Raw genomic sequence first — 16,838 nt, 5'->3', positions numbered from 1 at the left:
TAATTTTCCCATTTCACTACTAAATTTGAAATGTAATAATAAGCCTTTGGGGTTCATGGCAACATTTATAATTGTAATGGGTAAATTTCACATATATAAGGCAAAATTATCTAAAATCATACAAAGCCTTAATATTTTTGGTTGAATTAAATATGTACAGTGATACTGTAGCCCTATATTAAGATCTATTAACTGTGTCTTTTTTTGTATTTCATTATTTTTCTTTTTAACATTTTATTTGATTGATTTATGCACTTTACACATGGAAATTTGTGTGGACAGTCCATTTTGAATGTATCTACTAATTGTATTTTTAATCTTCAATGTTAATAAAACAGTAATAGTTTTATTCTGTCGTTTGGTTTTTATCATTTCTATTGTGTTCTACTGTGTTGTTTTGTTTTTGTTGTTTTTTGCTATATTTGATTGTACATAATTTTGGTCAACTGTTTTTAAATAGTTAGGATTACATTTGGAGTTTTAAAAAAATGTGGTTTTACACAACACTACCACCTACTGGAAAACTATGAACACTACAGCACAAAGCTACCAAGGGAGACCATCTGGCTAAAAACACACAGCGTAATGAAAAACAGACACAAAGCACCACAAAGGCAAGTTCTTTTTTTTTTGAGGTAGTAGCTGTATTCAAATGATTGACAACACAAGCACCCCCTCTCCCCAGTACCAATGTTTCAGCTACAGAAATGACAATACTTTTCACGAAATGTCTTACTTTCTATACAGCACTCAATCAAATGTTAAAATGAAATGGTTTAACTCACTACCACAGTTGACTAATACTGTCCGGGTGCAGCATTTGTCTTCATATTCTTTTGCCCTCTTGCTATGCTTTAAACATAAAACTAGTGTTCCCAGGATAAGCACAAGAAACTAACTATATAACAAAGCAAAAAAGTATCCATGGCCAAACTGTTTTCAGAGAAAATACTTAAATTTTGTAGTTGTACATGTGAATATAGTACGAAGTATTGTGACAGCTCAGAACTGTTAAACCGTTAGGGGCAGTTGTAGTGTTTATTATTCACTCGTAAAACAAAATGTAAAAAAAAGAAGTCACAACAAGAGCACCAAAGGTAACTAAAAAAACAAAAAAAATATTGTTAACCGTTTAAAAAAAAATCAATATTTAAATACTTTTGTAACCACTTGGCTCCTTCACACACACTGCATCAGACCAAGGCAAATTACGTAAACCAAAAGAAAAAAAGCACCAAATGTTAAGGAAGATGAGAAACAAAAAAAAATCCTAGTAACTAATGAAGAAATATTCTTCTCATTTTCCATCTGATCAGTGTCCACATTTTGTTCCAGGACAACCAGGTGTGTTTATTTTCTCTTCCTGTCTTGAGAGCACCGTGGACAATACCTGCATGCAAAGACAAAAAACATTTAGTTGACTGACCTCAATGAGTTACAATTCATACTTTGACTGCACACATCAAAATAGGACAGTACATTACAAGAGCCACTGCAGTTTCTTACCATTTGCCTCTTGGTTTGGTTGTCAGGCCAACGCATGCAAAATGGAACCACTCAATGGAGCACTGGAGTGAAGTGAAAAAACAATAATGTGTATAGTGTGTAAGTATTCCTGCAAATGGAGCACTTAGTCCAGACAAACTATTCAAAAGCCAAGATCAAAAATAAAATCAGTCTTTTCAAGGAGAAACATTGCATGCAGTATGAGTAGAGTCGCATCTGCTAATTCACCAGCCGCTGTCATCTGTGACCTTTTCCTCACAGGAAGAGACTGCCCTTAAACTCTTAATTTGTTGTTAGCATTTAGGAAATGTCTCTAAGGGAGAGGGTACACATACATTCTATGTACAATGACTGATTACTGTTATAAAACATTATGAGAACTTGTATTTTTATCATGATTCTTATCTAATCTTTTCCATTTCAGGCCTGTGTCATAAAACAACATTGTTGTTGACCTTTGTAGTACTTGACTGGTATCTAATATTATTGTGATTTAAATAAACACACAAAATCATGATTTGTTAGAGCAGGCCATTCACTTTAAAGGTCCCATGAAATTAATATGTTTTCTGTGTTCTTTTGAGTTCTTAGATGTATTGTTTTTTTAATTTATTTTTTATATGGGAAATGTCACAAAAAGGGACATAATTTTAACTAAATTCTACCTCCCTCTTCCTGTAACATGGCATAATTCTGCTGATGGATCTTTCTCTTGGGGCTGTTAACAAAATTTCATTGATTATAGACTTAAATGGATAGTTCATCCAAAAGTTAAAATTCAGTCATTATCTATTCATCCTCATACCATCTGAAGGTCGGGTTTAGTTTTATAATCCACAAAACACTGCTGGAGTTTCACAGGAAAACAATGTTGCAGAATCTTCTAAATAATGTAAGTGAATGGTGACCAGTTTCCAAAAAAAAACAAAAAAACAATAGAATAAAAACATAAAATGCCTCCATACTGCTTGTCTGGCACAATTCAAGTCTCCTAAAGTCCCAACATGCCATTTGCACACCATCACAGCACACACACACAGTTCAGACAGTGTGCCTGTGCATGTGAACATGGCTCCAAGCTCAGGATCTACAGTGAAGATTTGGTCAAAAACATGACATAAATATAAAAATCTAGGAGACTTGGATTACACCAGACAGAGACCAGTATAGATGCATTTTGGGCTTATATTTGCTTATTTTTAAAACATTTTTTTTTTTCAAAAAACTGGTCACCATTATCTTCAATTGTTTGGGAGATTCTGCAATGCTGTTTTCCTGTGAAACTCCAGCAGTGTTTTGTTAAAACTGACCTTCAATCAAAATCAGGGTGAGGGGATAATGACTGAATTTTCATTTTTGGGTGAACTATCCCTTTAAGGCAAAACGACAACAAAACAGATAAAGAATCCATAATGTATAAAACTTAATAGAAACCCATAAACACGCTTTAGTTTGTGAAAGTGCAAATGAAGTTTTGGTATGATGATGATCTCTAGAATAAATAAACAGTATTGCCCAGTTGCTCAGACCAAGTAAAATGGCACATCAGGCAAGTAAATCTAGCAACTCACTTGCTGGACTGGGCACATGGTGAAAAAGAATTAAATGCATGAAAGTAGCTTCGGAGTGAGTCGTTTTCACTTCGTTCTCATCTCTGTTGAGAATCTGATCTGACACTCGCAAGAAAATGGCAGTGGGTAAAAACAAAGTTTATGAGCTGAAGCACAATCAAGATATTCTTTTCTAAAACGTTTTAAAATCATATTTGTTTTTTTTAATCATCTTGCTATTGAGCATTTAAATGATCCCGCAAACTGGAGTTCAGTTGGGCGGCGTTAGAGGATGTGGGCGAAATCGTATATTGCACAGTTTAACACAAGTTTGAGAACAAGGCAGATAAAATGGGGCATTTCTTTCAAAGGTACATCAAGTTTCCCAAAAACATCCCAGGTGCGCCATAACAAGAGCATACAGCATCTCACGAGACTGTATCTCCAGGGCTCTGCTGGCGCTTGCACTAAACATGAACCACAGCTTATCATGTTTCAAAAAATGCTACTTACGAGTTCCACTAGTTCATTTTTTTATTTGATAAACACTGATAAATAAATCGATTTGTATAGGGAAAGACTTCAGGCAAGTAAATTTTTGGCCTACTTGCATTGAACCCCAATAAAATCACAATTGTCTATAATTACTGTCTACTACAGAACAGTCATTTGTATTTTACTATGAACTGTACACACTTCCTAGCTTCTATACTTAGATCTGCAGAGAGCAGCATGTAGTGAGCTCTTGTCACTGTTCTCCTCTTTTCAGTCTTTATTTGATTTATTGCTATTCCTTTATTTTACGGTTTTATTTCACAAGATCACCAACACAAACAACAACTGTCTCCTCTACCAGAGACCCAAATACACACAGATAAAAATTTCTGCTGCATCCTTCTCCACCTCTTCTCAAAGTGCAACTGATGTAAAACATTATTTATCCACAAAAATAAAGCAAAGGACAATATCAGTGTATTTTTGGTAGCGTTTATCCCACCTACTTTTAAATTCTCAAATCACACCCCTCACAATATTAAGTTCCACCCCAACATCGCTTCACATGAGCTGAGACTGAGACTGATAGGGGACCATAAAACAAAACTCACATCAGTGTTGTCACAGCCGATCATCTCTCCGTAAGAGACCTGATGGCACAGACAGTAGGTGGGTTCGTTGGGGTCCACTGGCATGTCCAGCACATCAGATGGATGCACATTCCCAAAGTTGGTGGTAGGGCTGTTGAATTCCCCACTGATGATGAGGGGAAAGTATTGTAAGTGAGAATCAAAGTGTGATTGTCAAACGCACTAAAAAAATGAAAGGTAAACACTGCTGGAAAGTAGATTCACTACATACGGCTGAAGGAGTTTCACTTTCTTCTGTGCACTCTTGGGACTGCCATCTTCATCTGAACTCTTCACTTTAGACCTTGTTTTAGCTGTCTTCTTTTCCTTCTGTCTGGAGTCACCTGGAATTACACAACCACTTAAGTATTCCACTGAGTTTGGTTTTGGCTGCCCTGACAGTCCTCTGTGCAAAACATGGAAATATATTTAAGATAATACAGTGAACACACACCTTTCTTCCCCTTACTGGAGGTGGAATCATAGTCTGTGCTCTCGATCTGCTTTTCCTTCAAGTCAGCCTCAAATCGAGCCAGGTCTGTGTCAAGACGTCTGATGTGCTTGTCGACCTGCAAATATCAGAACTTCAGCAGACTGTGGTGCGTATTTCATGCGCACAGTGCATGCAATAGTAAACATTTTACCTGCAGATGTATGTAAAACACTGTTTTTTGTAAAGATACCAACCATCTCATAGGTCTGCATGGCCAGTTGCACCTTATCATCTCCAAACTCCTTGCATTTACTGTAAGACTGCTGAATCTGCCTGAGTATAGACAGCTTTTGCTCAGAGGAAAGAGTCCTGGCGTTGGCTGTGTACTCTTTAGCCAGGGAGTCTATCTGTCCTTTAAGATCTAAAAGAGAGACAGAGTCAGTTTTCCAAAACAAAACTGTAACTGTTAGGTCAATGTTACCAAATTTTAAACAAAAAATAAAACTGTACTGTGTGCAAAATACCTCGATATATATCCAGATAATAATTACAATGACAGTAGTTAAACACTATGTGTCTGTTTTCTTCTCCAACATGCATGAACATTTGTTTTTTTTAATGTCTGTAAACAGTTCACATTGAGCAGTAAATAGCTGGGACAGTGGCTAGAATATTTGGTGAATTTAAACATCACTCACAACTTATAACACTAAATTGATAAAAGTCAATTATTACTACTATTGTACATAAGTGGTTCCCAAACTTTTTGAATTAGGACTTCTACTTTGTAGCAATTAAATTAAAGATGTGCTGCTTTGGCTCTGTGGTCACCACTCTGTCGTCCTATTCAATGTCTTGCCCACAACATTAGTTACACGTCACAAGTAATAGCCTATCAATATTGAAGGCTATTGTACCAAAGTCAGGCAAAGAGACTGGAGTCGCTCTAGTGAGCAAGAAGAACTGTGTTAAAGGAAAGGCAGCAGATATAACCAAGGCTGCAATGAACACCACAATCTTTCGATCTATTTCTATGATGGCAGGCATGCCCAGTTTCCCTTTTATACCATTGAAAAGGCCAGAAGTCATGGCATATATTTTGCTCAGCAGAGATTAAATGTTTTAAATCAGTTGCTCTTTGACATTTACGGACAGCAGCAGTAAATTTTTCAATCAATACATGATGTGTACCAAGTGTGGGGGGATCCGTACAGATCAACTATGTGTCACTACATCACTGGTCGCCTGGTAAAGTATGGGGACGAATGACCAAGGAAAAACATGGAATTATCCAGAGTTGGATGAATATGATTTATGTGGGCAAAATAAAGAAACAAGAGTTTGCTGATGCTCTCCTTTATTTTATGAAAATTAAACAGACACATTTTATTGATTCCTTCCCCTATAAAAAAAAAAAATCTGAGGTGTGAACTTTTTTGGCTTCTGAAGGGCCAGAAAATGTTTGGGAACCACTGCATTGGGAAGAAAAACACATATATGTCATTTTAAATAACAATTGTTTCCCCATTTCTTATTTCTTTAACCATCTTGGGACCTCTCAAGAGTTTCCTCAGGGCTCCTTTTGGGTGTAAAGATGAGTTACAAAAGTGGCTAAAAGTGTGATTTAACAGGCCTATTCCACTAAATGCAAACGACAGGCGTTTTCGCATCAACTCAGAGTTGACATCCACACCGTTCATTGTTCTCACCCTCTGTGCGTTGATCTAGCTCCCTCATCAAATTGAAGTTTCTCTGCAACTCGAAGGGCAAGTTTTCTATGCCTGGTGTGTGGTGGAGGGGAGACAACAGACGGTTTAATCACACGTTCAATTACATCATCATAAAATGGTCACGTTCATGCGAGCAGAACAGCTAGCTGAATCATATGCGCTGGGTGATGCTACGGCTACCATTAACGATCGCGTGTGAACTAGCATGCACGAGTATTGTTGTGAACAGCAAGGGGCACAAACACAATTGAATTTGTTTGTTAAACGAATTCGAAGTAGTTGTACTGCATGGCCAATACAGTGCGTGTACCGTAACATTACAATCTCAACCAGCATCCTCTTTTCGCTAGGAAGGGACGTACTATCCCAGTAAATAGACTAAGCCCAAACCCGCTGACCGCAGGGAAACGTTTAAAACGGTCCGTTCCTCACGCGGGTTAGCAATTAGATATGTTTCACAATGGAAGACAAACTAGAAACAAGCTAGGCACGTTTAAATGCTTTCCAGTATGTTTAACGCATATTAAACAGCTTACTGTCCAAATAATGCTCCAAATACATCCCCGCCGCCATCTTAGAAAATGTAAACAACACAGCTTCCGGTCCGAACTGGAGCTATCTGATTGGTTGTTTCCACACCCCTTAGCAACACTAGTTGAAGACTTCCCAGCACAAACTCGCATCCAAACTGGAGGGTGTTCTTCATGAGAAAACTCATGACCTCTGGCCTGTTGTGCTTTTTATCAGTCTTTGAGTGTTTTGAGATGTCTGCCAAATAATAAATCTGAAAAAACTCAACAGCAGTGTCTCTTTCCAGAAATCATGATCCGGTTCCTCAGGATAATCCACAGGACTTGTGAGCAGTTTCATGTAGAAACTATTTTTCTTATACCATGGAGATAAAGCAATTACAGAAGCAGTAAGTACCTAATGGCCGATTACTCCAGATAGCATTTCAGGTCAGAGGAAAACTATGTATTTTTGATTTTTGTTTGAATTGTCCCTGTAATTGTAGGGCAAATATCAATTACAATGCCTATTTCGAGACTGGAATCATGACTTGTTAAACTAAACAGAACAAAATACATTTGTAGAAGTTTAAAACATAATTAGAGATGATCAAGTGAAAGATAGTAGATTCTGCATCATTTTTCCATAGCCAGCTTGATGATCTATGTTGTAGGTCAGAGTTTCCCCAAGTTTTACAGGGATTCTTCACCCAGAAATGAAAATTCAGTCATTATCTACGCACCCTTATGCCAATCAAAGGTCGGGTTTAGTTTTTTACTCCACAAAACACTGCTGGAGTTTCACAGGAAAACAGCGTTGCATAATCTCCCAAACAATGGAAGTGAATGGTGACCAGTTTTCAAACATAGAAAAACAGAATTAAAACATAAAACGCCTCCATACTGCTCATCTGGTGTAATCCAAGTCTCCCAAAGCCCAAACATGCCAGGCTGACTGAAAACATGTTATCTGCACTATATTTTAAGCCTGAAGTATGGAGGCATTTTATGTCTTTTTCTTCCAGTTGTTTTTTATGTTTTAAAACTGGTCACCATTTACATTTTTTGGCAGATTCTGCCACACTGTTTTCCTGTGAAACTCCAGCAATGTTTTGTGGAATAACAAAATAAACTCGACCTACAATCGGCATGAAGGGTGAGTAGCTAATGACTGAATTGTCATTTTTGGGTGAACTAACCCTTTAATAACTGTGGTCAAGTTTAAGGAGATGGCACGTGATTCGAGAGCTGCACAGGAAAAACCCATGAGCTTGTCAAAGGTACCGAATTAAACTGTTTTTTTTTTTTTCCCCAGTGGTGTCATTTCCATTTCACGTCCATATATTCAACTGCAGGGTCGTCCACATAAATCATAAACTTTAGACACTAGTTTCCACATGACTAGCAGCTTTCTACAAATTGTCACTCCTAACCTGGCAGATGTTCATCAGGGGTTCAATTTGACACAGTAGCTGTGTAGCTGTGTAGTGTATTAAATGCATGCTACTGAAAGTTAAAGTATTGAAATGGACTGTAGAACATTAAAATATAATGCATGAATTTAATGTCATGTTCAGCGGCTGCACAAAATGCTTCTGAGGGCTGCCACTGGGCCGCAGGCGTCCCCATGATCACAGGTAAAACTAACCACTGATGAATGATGAATCAAACAAGTGATGAGAAAAATATCTTAAAAGATTTATTATGTTTCACAGATTTACAGAAAGTCGACCCACTCTGCAAATAAATCAACAGACAAACATAATGAATATTCTGTAATACAAATAAAAAAGGGAGGACCCAGCTTCAGGGGAAGCATCGTTGAACAGTCCATTTTGTTTGTACATGAGCGTCACAATCATATCTGACTGACACATACAGTGTTACTGTTCTGAAATAACAGCAGAGCACACCGATCTGAATACTCGTTACCTGAAAGGAGCTGATCTGGGTCCGTAAAGAGGCTCTTAGACTTGTTTAGTCTTGTTTTTCCAACATGTGCTTCAACTTTTTGAACTTATTCTTTCCCATTCTGTTCTTTTTGTCTTTGCCAGGTATTTTTATCTTTTTGCCTTGTTTTTTCTCAAATTTGCTCCCTTCCTTTTTCTCAGCCTTTGATGCTTTGGTTTCATCAGCTGTCTTCACTGAGGGCTTCTTGACCTTTGCCCCTTTCACAGTCTCTCCATCCATTTTGGCGATCTTTGCCTTTTTTGGTCCAGCAGGCGAGTCCTTTTTGCCTTTCGGCTTGGCGTTTCCGGTTTTCTTGGCTGCTGTTCCATTGGCTTGGGTCGTCTCCTTGACGCCGCCTGCCTTGCCGGGGGCGGTCTTCTTTGTCTTGTCACCTTTGGGCGGTTTCTCTTCAGGAGAGTCTGTAACAACTGTGGCCTCAGGAGCATCTGTGCTTTCTTCTTCTAAATAAACACAGAGGATGAGATCGTGTTAAACAGGAAACAGGAACACGATGAAAGCTGTCATGTGCTCATAGGAGCGAGCATTACCTTTTCCTGCTGGTGCTGTTGGAATTACGTTGGAGAACTTCTTCAGCTTGGCCACAAAAAACCCGTCCATGTTGTGGGAATGAGGGTAAAAACGCCGAGACAGTCGCAGAGAAGGATGGAATCTACGTTCTTTAAACCTAAAAGAATAGGAAAAATACATTCAGGGTTGAAGATCAGAGCCTTTCAGTAAATCAACCACTTAATCAATACATGCATTGGTTATCTCACTTACCTGGTGAAGCCTTCCTTTCCAAAGTCAAGTCCTGTGGGAACTAATTTGACGTTTCTCTTCTTTAGAGCGTAGTCCACCACCCACTCATTCTCCTCCACCTGGTGAAATATATTTTGATCAGTATCCAAGGCTTCAGCTAAATAGTTAAGATACTACTCAAAAATAACATGTAAACCTTTGTAAACACTGTAAATGAGTTCAAGTATCTTGGGTCACACTGGACTCTGGACATTAATCTTTAAAAGTCACGTTAAAAAAGGTGACAAACACTAAATTTTTACACAAATTATGCCATTTCTGATAGTTAAAGGCTGCCAGGATGTTTTTTTCCCCACACATTAACTGGTCACTCACAGGTGAAACAACACTTCAGTCAATAGAACAACTTTTCAAGAACACCATAAAGGTTTTTGATTGAAAATACTAATTTCATCATTGTAACATTGTGGAATCAGAGCAGCCACCGGGATTTTATTTCGAAAGCATACCACACAACATTTAACCCAACATCCAGCAAAATGATAGGATGTCTGATCGGACAGTGACGTCGGCTAGCTGATGGATGAGATAAAGGCTAAAACAACCAGTAAGGAATACCAGATTGGGGACAATACACAAAGTCCAAGTCAGGGAGAAATCTGACGTGATCAGAGACCGTGAAAATAACGTCACTGTCATTCCGAGACCAGTGCCAAGGAGTGTTAGCTGATGACAGCTAAAAGCTCGGCACGTCATCAAACAGCTGTAGATGGCACAGCTGCTGCGCAAACTGCAAACACAAGTACGTGAATGTGTTTCATCACAGGGCCGGTCACCATTAACGGCTCCGGATGGGTCCGAATTTGACACGGAGATGACTGCGGTTCACGGGTCGGTTCTGGTACTCAGCTTTGCGGGTGTGGGCTTGCAAAGCTGGGTTTGAGACTGAATTAATTAAACACAGAATTGACAGAGGGATTGGCACCAGGGTCCACCCCAGTGGAGGGGACTGTGAGGGGCCACTTTGGAGGAGCACAGCCCACTGAAACCCTACATATCTCAAACAATAGCTTAAAGCAAACCGAGCAAACTGTGATCACTTTTAATTTGACCTGCACAATATCTTTAGTCTACTTGTGTATTATATATTAGCATCTGTACATTATCACTTGTTACCTGTCTAGGGACAATGGATGCAAATAAGGCATGTTAACATCTTGTATTTTACACTGTCGCTAACAGATAAAAATAAGATAAAAACATACCATTATTGAACATGTACAGTAGACCAGATATCCTCCTGTAGGGGACTCAGCGTTGACGGAGTCGATGGCAGAGAGGATCAGTTCTTTTTGCAAGTGTGCATTGCGATGGATGTCTGCGTCGTCCTGTCAGGAAAAAGGGAAAAAAAAAGTATTAAACACTATTTAAAACCAAAGTGTGTATCTATAGATGTGTGTAGACGCAAACAGTGAATGTTGTTTTACCTTACTGGTCTTCACGCCTGGATCTTTAGCGATGACTCCTGTGCCTGAGCACGGAGCATCAAGCAGAACTCTATCAAACCCACCCATCACCTGCAGGCAACATTTTCAACACGTCAGTACTCTAAAATTACATCCTATAGAGTTAAAATGTAAACTAGTTATTGGAAGTTATTGTTTTTCTATGCACGTATGAGCGTTACCTTCGGGAACTGCCTTCCATCGTAGTTGCAGACGACAGTGTTGGTGACCCCCAGACGGTGGATGTTGCCCACCACGCTCTTCAGTCTCTCGGCGTTGGCGTCATTGGCCACGATCACACCTGTGTTCCTCATCAGCTGAGCTAAAGGTGGAACATTTACATTTATCATTTGCAAGTGAGAAAAGTTTGTTTCAGTTATTTTTATTCTTTTTTTTTTCCTTGTACATGCAAAAAATGCTCAACATTCACTAAAATGCAATAATGATGCTCTTTGGGTTGTTGGCATTGGGCATTTTTCACAATTTTAAAATATTTTATATACCAAAGTTAACTTCAGCCCTAGTCTAAATGAGTGGAAATGTAAATGACACAAAGATGCCTGCAGCACATCTTACCTATATAGGTCGTCTTGCCTCCTGGAGCTGAGCTCATGTCCAACACCAACTCTCCCTCCTGTGGAGAGAGCGCCATGACCGGCAGAAAACTGGAGGCTCCCTGCAGCATGTACTGACCAGACAGATACTCTGGGGTTGCACCTGTTTTATAATATAGAAGAATTACAGTTAAATTTTGTGTGGCCACAAAGATCCTTAACAGAGCGACTTCAGTAGCTGAATGTGGTGAAACTCACCTATGGGCACTGAGGAGTCGTAGATGACCAAACCGACTTTAGACCATTTCCCCAGTGGATCCAGGTTCACGCCTCTGTTGATCAAGGCCTAAACAAGGAAAAACACAGACCGCCGAGTTCAACGTATGAAGGCAGCATTTGACACCAGACAAAACCGGTCAAGTCGCTCTTTGTGTTCTGTGGTGGTTTCTGGTTTAATCTGAACTAAAGCCAAACTTTCAACCTTCATTGACAAGTTCAAATCACCTCGGTTGCATGACGACATGCCCTGACACTTTTTTGATGAAAATTATATGCAGTATAGTTTTTGTTCTGCTGAATGCAATTACTGAACTAATATTTTCATGTTTAAATGTTATTCTCTTGGCATATAGTGTCATTAAATCTGGCGAACAAAAGTGAGTTGACTTATTTTGAAATTTGACATTTAAATCCATCTCTCCCTCTCTGAGCAGTTACCTGAGCAAGGTCCCGCCTCCTTGTTTTCAGTGTGTTGGTCCGAATGGTGACAGGCCTCTGAATTTCATTGGCCTCGAGGAAATCCACCAGCTGTAACCAAGAAAGAAAGAAAGAAAGAAAGAAAGAAAAAAAAAAAAACATTTAGTCATTTACCTCAACACACAATCTCAATTAAGTCGTGAGAACAGCCACATGTTCAGACAATAACAACTGTGTGCATGAGTCAGTTCTAATCACGATGAGAAGAACATCAGATTAGAATGAAATGTTTTTGATAGAACAGAGTAAAAATAAATAAGTAAAATCACCCACCTCTGACAGAGGGAAGAGGTCTATTAATTTCTCAATGAGGAAGTTGTTGTAGCTGTAATAAGTACAGAGATCCTTCTTCAGGAGAGAGATGTACTCTGCTCTCTCTTTGCCCTCCTCCCTTTTTGTTGAGAAATTACAGAGGACGTCGATGTTGTCCTTTATTCTCTGATGGATTGTCTTCAGGTCTAGAGGCAGGGCACCTAAAAGTACAGGGAAGAAAAGGATTGAGATTTCATGCAAAACAATCACATTTGCTGCTTTTTTTAAAAAAAAGGAGGCAAAAGTGTAAGACACTGACCTTCCTTCTCAGTTTCCTCTTTCCCTGGTAGCCTAAACTGATCCATTTCATCTATGTTGGTTTGTAATGTGTCTTCCTCGTCCATGTCAGCATCTGATTTTTTGTCATCATCATCTTCTTCCTCCTCTTCATCATCATCATCATCATCGTCATCATCATCATCACCTGCTAAACCCATGGTTTCCTTCAGTTTTTTCTCTTTCTTTGCTGCACGCTCGATGGGAAGAAGCTAAACGGGGAACAAAAAACAAGGAAAGAAGTTATTAATTATCCAAACTATGTGTTTACAACCCTTAAACTTCAAACCATACATGTTAGATTTTGTTATAACATCTAATAACACTGTCGTAACACATCAACAGTCAAGTGCGAGGAAATTTAGGGTCTCTCTAACAAAATAAGGACGTTGATCTGCAAATTTGTAGTTTAGGCAATAACTAAATTTTGACATTTTAATCAAAATTTCAGCCAAATTTCAAGTGTTATAGACAAAAAAGAGTCTTTGGGTTTTGGGAAACTGATGAGCATTTTTCACAATTTATTTGTCAATTTATAAATTAAATGATTAATTTATTGTGAAAATAATCATATAGTATAATAATCAGTAATGAATATAATGATTAGTTGCAGCCTCGTTGGCACAAAGTTTTAACAGAACTATTTCACATACATCCTCTCCATCACTTTCGTCTTCAGCTGCTTCATCACCACTGCCATCATCGAGGGTACCGTAGTCATCAACCATTTCATCATCATCGTCGTCGTCGTCATCTTCATCATCATCGTCGTCATCGTCGTCTTCATCTTCATCCTCCTCCTCCTCCTCCTCCTCCTCTTCTTCTTTCTTTCCTAGTTTGGCACCCTTCTTTCCTTGGTCTTTTCCTCCTTTCTTCTGTTGCAGCTGCTGTTCCTCCTCTTCCTCTTCGTCATCCTCTACCTCCCAGTGCTCATCGCTGTCATCCTCACTTTCAGGCTCATCGATTTTTCGCTTCCTCTTCGCTGGTTTCAGCCATTTACTGTTCTCATCAGAGAACCCTTTGGAGAAAATGCAAAAGTAAGTAAATACCATGCATAAGCTCTGTAATCAAAAATCACTAACTTATTGTTCCCTTAAAAGGGAAACACACCTCATCAAAGAAACAGTTTGACAAACAGCTGATTTTATACACTTTTAGAATATTATCATGGTGTTTGCCTGCGAGTATACAGACTTTTTAATACCACAGTTCCACAACACATTCACAGACATTGATGTGGTTACCTTTCTTGGGCTGTTCCTTAGCTGCATCTTTAGGCGTTTTCAAATTCTGGATTCTTTTTGCAGCTCTGCAAAATGACAATATGAATGAGCAACTTATAAACACAGTAATGTTATATCATGTTGTGTAATCAGTCAAGCTGTTACCTTTTCCTGGCTCTACTTGAGAGGCGTTTTGGTCCCGTTTCCTCTGCAAACAGAAAAAGAACACTTTCACCAACAAGTCACAATGATGCCGTCAGCAGGATTAAGGTTTTTTTTGTTAAACTTTACAGTATAGATTTCAAGAGTAAATGTGATACAAAGGGCAGGATAATCACCATCATCTTTTATAAACTTTGCCAACTCAGTCTCTGCTCCTTGCTGCTTCCTGGCCTTTTTCCCCGGCCCTCTCTTCACCTTGTTGGTGGGATCCAACTTCCGACCCATGACTCCGAGCTACACAAAAAGCCTGAAAAGCAGAGGAAATCTTCAAAGCCTGTGCCAGTGCTGTCAGTGTTAGTGCTGTCTATCGAGCATGTTGTGTTGTGATGGGATGAGAAACAAAAATCTGTAGAACTTTATATCAGAGGGGTTTGAGCGAACCATAAAACATTAAACATACCCACAGATGTTCACATACAGTAAATTAGAGCAAGCTGTCAGTAAATTCCACAACAGTGCTTAAACACTACCACTATTTAACAAAAATTAAGGTTTCCTGACCACTGACTTACCACAAAAATATGATCAGGTGTTAAGATACATGTTATGAAAATACAATGCTGTTTAAACTTTAAAGCATCTTGTGTGTATTTTTGTTAAAATTCGCTGTAAAAAGGGAGAAAAATACAACTAAGGTATATGTTTAGATAAACTTTATGAGATATGGCTCAGATCTTGATTGCTGTAAGTAGACACCTGTTGGAAAACGTATAAACTGCAGTGTTTCCCTTATCCTGATCCTCCAGGCCACCGTCCTGCATGATTTAGATGTTTCCCTGCCCAAACACACCTGATTCATATGATCAGCTCGTCATGAAGCCTCTGCCTGATAACGAGCTGATCATCTGAATCAGGTGTGTTGGAGCAGGGAAACATCTAAAACATGCAGGACAGTGAACTCTGAGGACCAGGATAGAGTAGAACACTGAACTGTCTAACAACTGTTTTTCTTTTCAAAGTGGTCAACCTTTAAAAAGCTTGTATTTAGATTCTGATTAGGTTCTGGGCTTCCTTATAATTACAACTGCAATGACTAATTGATTTATTGATTAAGTGCCAACTATTAAGTTAATTGCAGACTATTTTAATAACAGTTCTATCAGTTTGAGTCATTTTTAAAAAGAAAATAAGTCACAATTGTCTGATTTCAGCATTTTAAATGTGAATATTTTCGAGTTTCTTCACATTTGAGCATGTCATCTTGGGCTTTGGGAAACAGTGATCGATATTTTTCATAATTGTCTGACATTTTATAGCTCAAACAAGTAATCAATTAGTTGCAAAGATGATCAACAGATCAATCAACAATAAAATACTCATTAGTTGCAGTCCTATCTGTAATAATTACATAAACATCAAATGATTTTTTGATTGACATGGTCTGTAACCACTGGGAGAAGACGAATTCAGCTCTAGATACGTCAGTCACAGACTGTCAATCAGAGAAAAGCAAAAACCTTAGCATGTAGCTGAAGTCATTAAAGAGAATCTAGAAACTGATGAGTGAATTCTGGAGGAAACAGGTTGCAAACTAACAGTATGTCAGAGACAAGTGACCAGTTATAATCACTTATTAGACATAAAGACTTCCATAATGATCTAATTTAAAAGTGATCAAGAGTCACATACATTAGAAAACTGGCTCACACATTGTTCACTTTATCAAAGCTACATGTCACTGGCGGTATTTCACACAGATTAAATATTACATAGGTGGAGACATAACTACCCTAAATATTAAAGTACAAAGGTTTCAAACGGCTCTGCACGTTTGCAGTGACAAAGTAATGACAGAATACGTTGCAATGACCAGTTGTTACACGCAGAACATTAACGTTAGATGACCAAACGCCACATGTCGTGTTTTCAAGACTAAAATACCACAAATATTAACATTGTCTGACCGAGTGTTTGTCTAAAGAGCTCAGCAACTATTCTTCATATACTCACCGATGAATCTGTACTTTTTTTTTGTCCCAGCTTCTTGTATGCACGGTGTAAGATAAAATGTCCACACGTGAATTTTCCTTCAACACGTTGTGGAGGAACATCCGGCGCACATAAGTGACGCAAGCTGTCGTGGCCACGCGCCCTACAGTTGGGGATACCGAGGAAACAAATTTTTTTAGTGTCATTTTATTTGTTGATTTATTGTTATTAATTAATTATGAATTATATTAATAAAATAATTTATTTCATTATTAATTTGTTTCAAGCTTAATTAATTAACGATTAAACGGATTATTGGTCTTATGAATAAAAAATAGACAATTGTAAAACTTAAATACTGATAAGATTAAAGAGCTGAAAATTTAATACATAATATTCACCCTGCAAAACATTTCCTCAATAGATTTAAGGATGACACAAATATAAATTTTACTATTTGCACAGCTTTTTGTGAGTACACAACTATGGATGTCATGAAT

General features: G+C 38.3%; 2 protein-coding genes across 3 annotated transcripts; both read right to left on the bottom strand.

The window, feature by feature from the left end:
- Positions 1 to 619: 619 nt before the first annotated feature.
- Positions 620 to 6,966, bottom strand: ing4 (inhibitor of growth family, member 4). 2 transcript variants are annotated; one of them, XM_084727242.1, is made up of 8 exons: positions 6,880 to 6,966; positions 6,323 to 6,394; positions 4,868 to 5,034; positions 4,635 to 4,749; positions 4,413 to 4,524; positions 4,163 to 4,307; positions 1,507 to 1,568; positions 620 to 1,390 (listed from the first exon to the last, which is right to left on the bottom strand). In XM_084727242.1, the coding sequence occupies exons 1-8, from the start codon at positions 6,914 to 6,916 to the stop codon at positions 1,351 to 1,353; spliced, it is 750 nt and encodes a 249-aa protein (XP_084583368.1). In that variant the 5' UTR covers positions 6,917 to 6,966; the 3' UTR covers positions 620 to 1,350. The 2 variants fall into 2 exon arrangements, with proteins under 2 accessions (XP_084583368.1, XP_084583369.1); XM_084727243.1 differs by lacking the exon at positions 6,323 to 6,394 and having other exon boundaries at positions 6,880 to 6,931.
- Positions 6,967 to 8,526: 1,560 nt separating this feature from the next.
- Positions 8,527 to 16,482, bottom strand: nop2 (NOP2 nucleolar protein homolog (yeast)). Its single transcript, XM_084727241.1, has 16 exons — positions 16,360 to 16,482; positions 14,526 to 14,656; positions 14,353 to 14,395; positions 14,209 to 14,273; positions 13,618 to 13,982; positions 12,948 to 13,176; positions 12,650 to 12,849; positions 12,338 to 12,427; positions 11,879 to 11,966; positions 11,643 to 11,783; positions 11,249 to 11,388; positions 11,049 to 11,138; positions 10,827 to 10,949; positions 9,583 to 9,680; positions 9,351 to 9,487; positions 8,527 to 9,263 (listed from the first exon to the last, which is right to left on the bottom strand). The coding sequence occupies exons 2-16, from the start codon at positions 14,632 to 14,634 to the stop codon at positions 8,830 to 8,832; spliced, it is 2,352 nt and encodes a 783-aa protein (XP_084583367.1). The 5' UTR covers positions 14,635 to 14,656; positions 16,360 to 16,482; the 3' UTR covers positions 8,527 to 8,829.
- Between the last annotated feature and the right edge of the window lie 356 nt (positions 16,483 to 16,838).

Source organism: Lutjanus erythropterus, chromosome 9, assembly GCF_056507025.1.
Source record: "Lutjanus erythropterus isolate fLutEry1 chromosome 9, fLutEry1.hap2, whole genome shotgun sequence".
NCBI lineage: Eukaryota > Metazoa > Chordata > Actinopteri > Lutjaniformes > Lutjanidae > Lutjanus > Lutjanus erythropterus.
This window is presented reverse-complemented; position numbering and strand designations above follow the sequence as displayed.

Excerpts from the sequence above, each read along its gene's own strand:
- ing4 (XM_084727242.1), bottom strand. The coding sequence starts at position 6,916 with ATGGCGGCGGGGATGTATTTGGAGCATTATTTGGACA. Across the intron at positions 5,035-6,322 it reads GCTAGATCAACGCACAGAGG|ATCTTAAAGGACAGATAGAC; the intron begins GTGAGAACAATG and ends TCTCTCTTTTAG. Across the intron at positions 1,391-1,506 it reads ACCAAACCAAGAGGCAAATG|GTATTGTCCACGGTGCTCTC; the intron begins GTAAGAAACTGC and ends CTTTGCATGCAG.
- nop2 (XM_084727241.1), bottom strand. The coding sequence starts at position 14,634 with ATGGGTCGGAAGTTGGATCCCACCAACAAGGTGAAGAGAGGGCCGGGG. Across the intron at positions 14,396-14,525 it reads AAAGTTTATAAAAGATGATG|AGGAAACGGGACCAAAACGC; the intron begins GTGATTATCCTG and ends TTCTGTTTGCAG. Across the intron at positions 11,389-11,642 it reads AGGCAAGACGACCTATATAG|CTCAGCTGATGAGGAACACA; the intron begins GTAAGATGTGCT and ends TTCCACCTTTAG.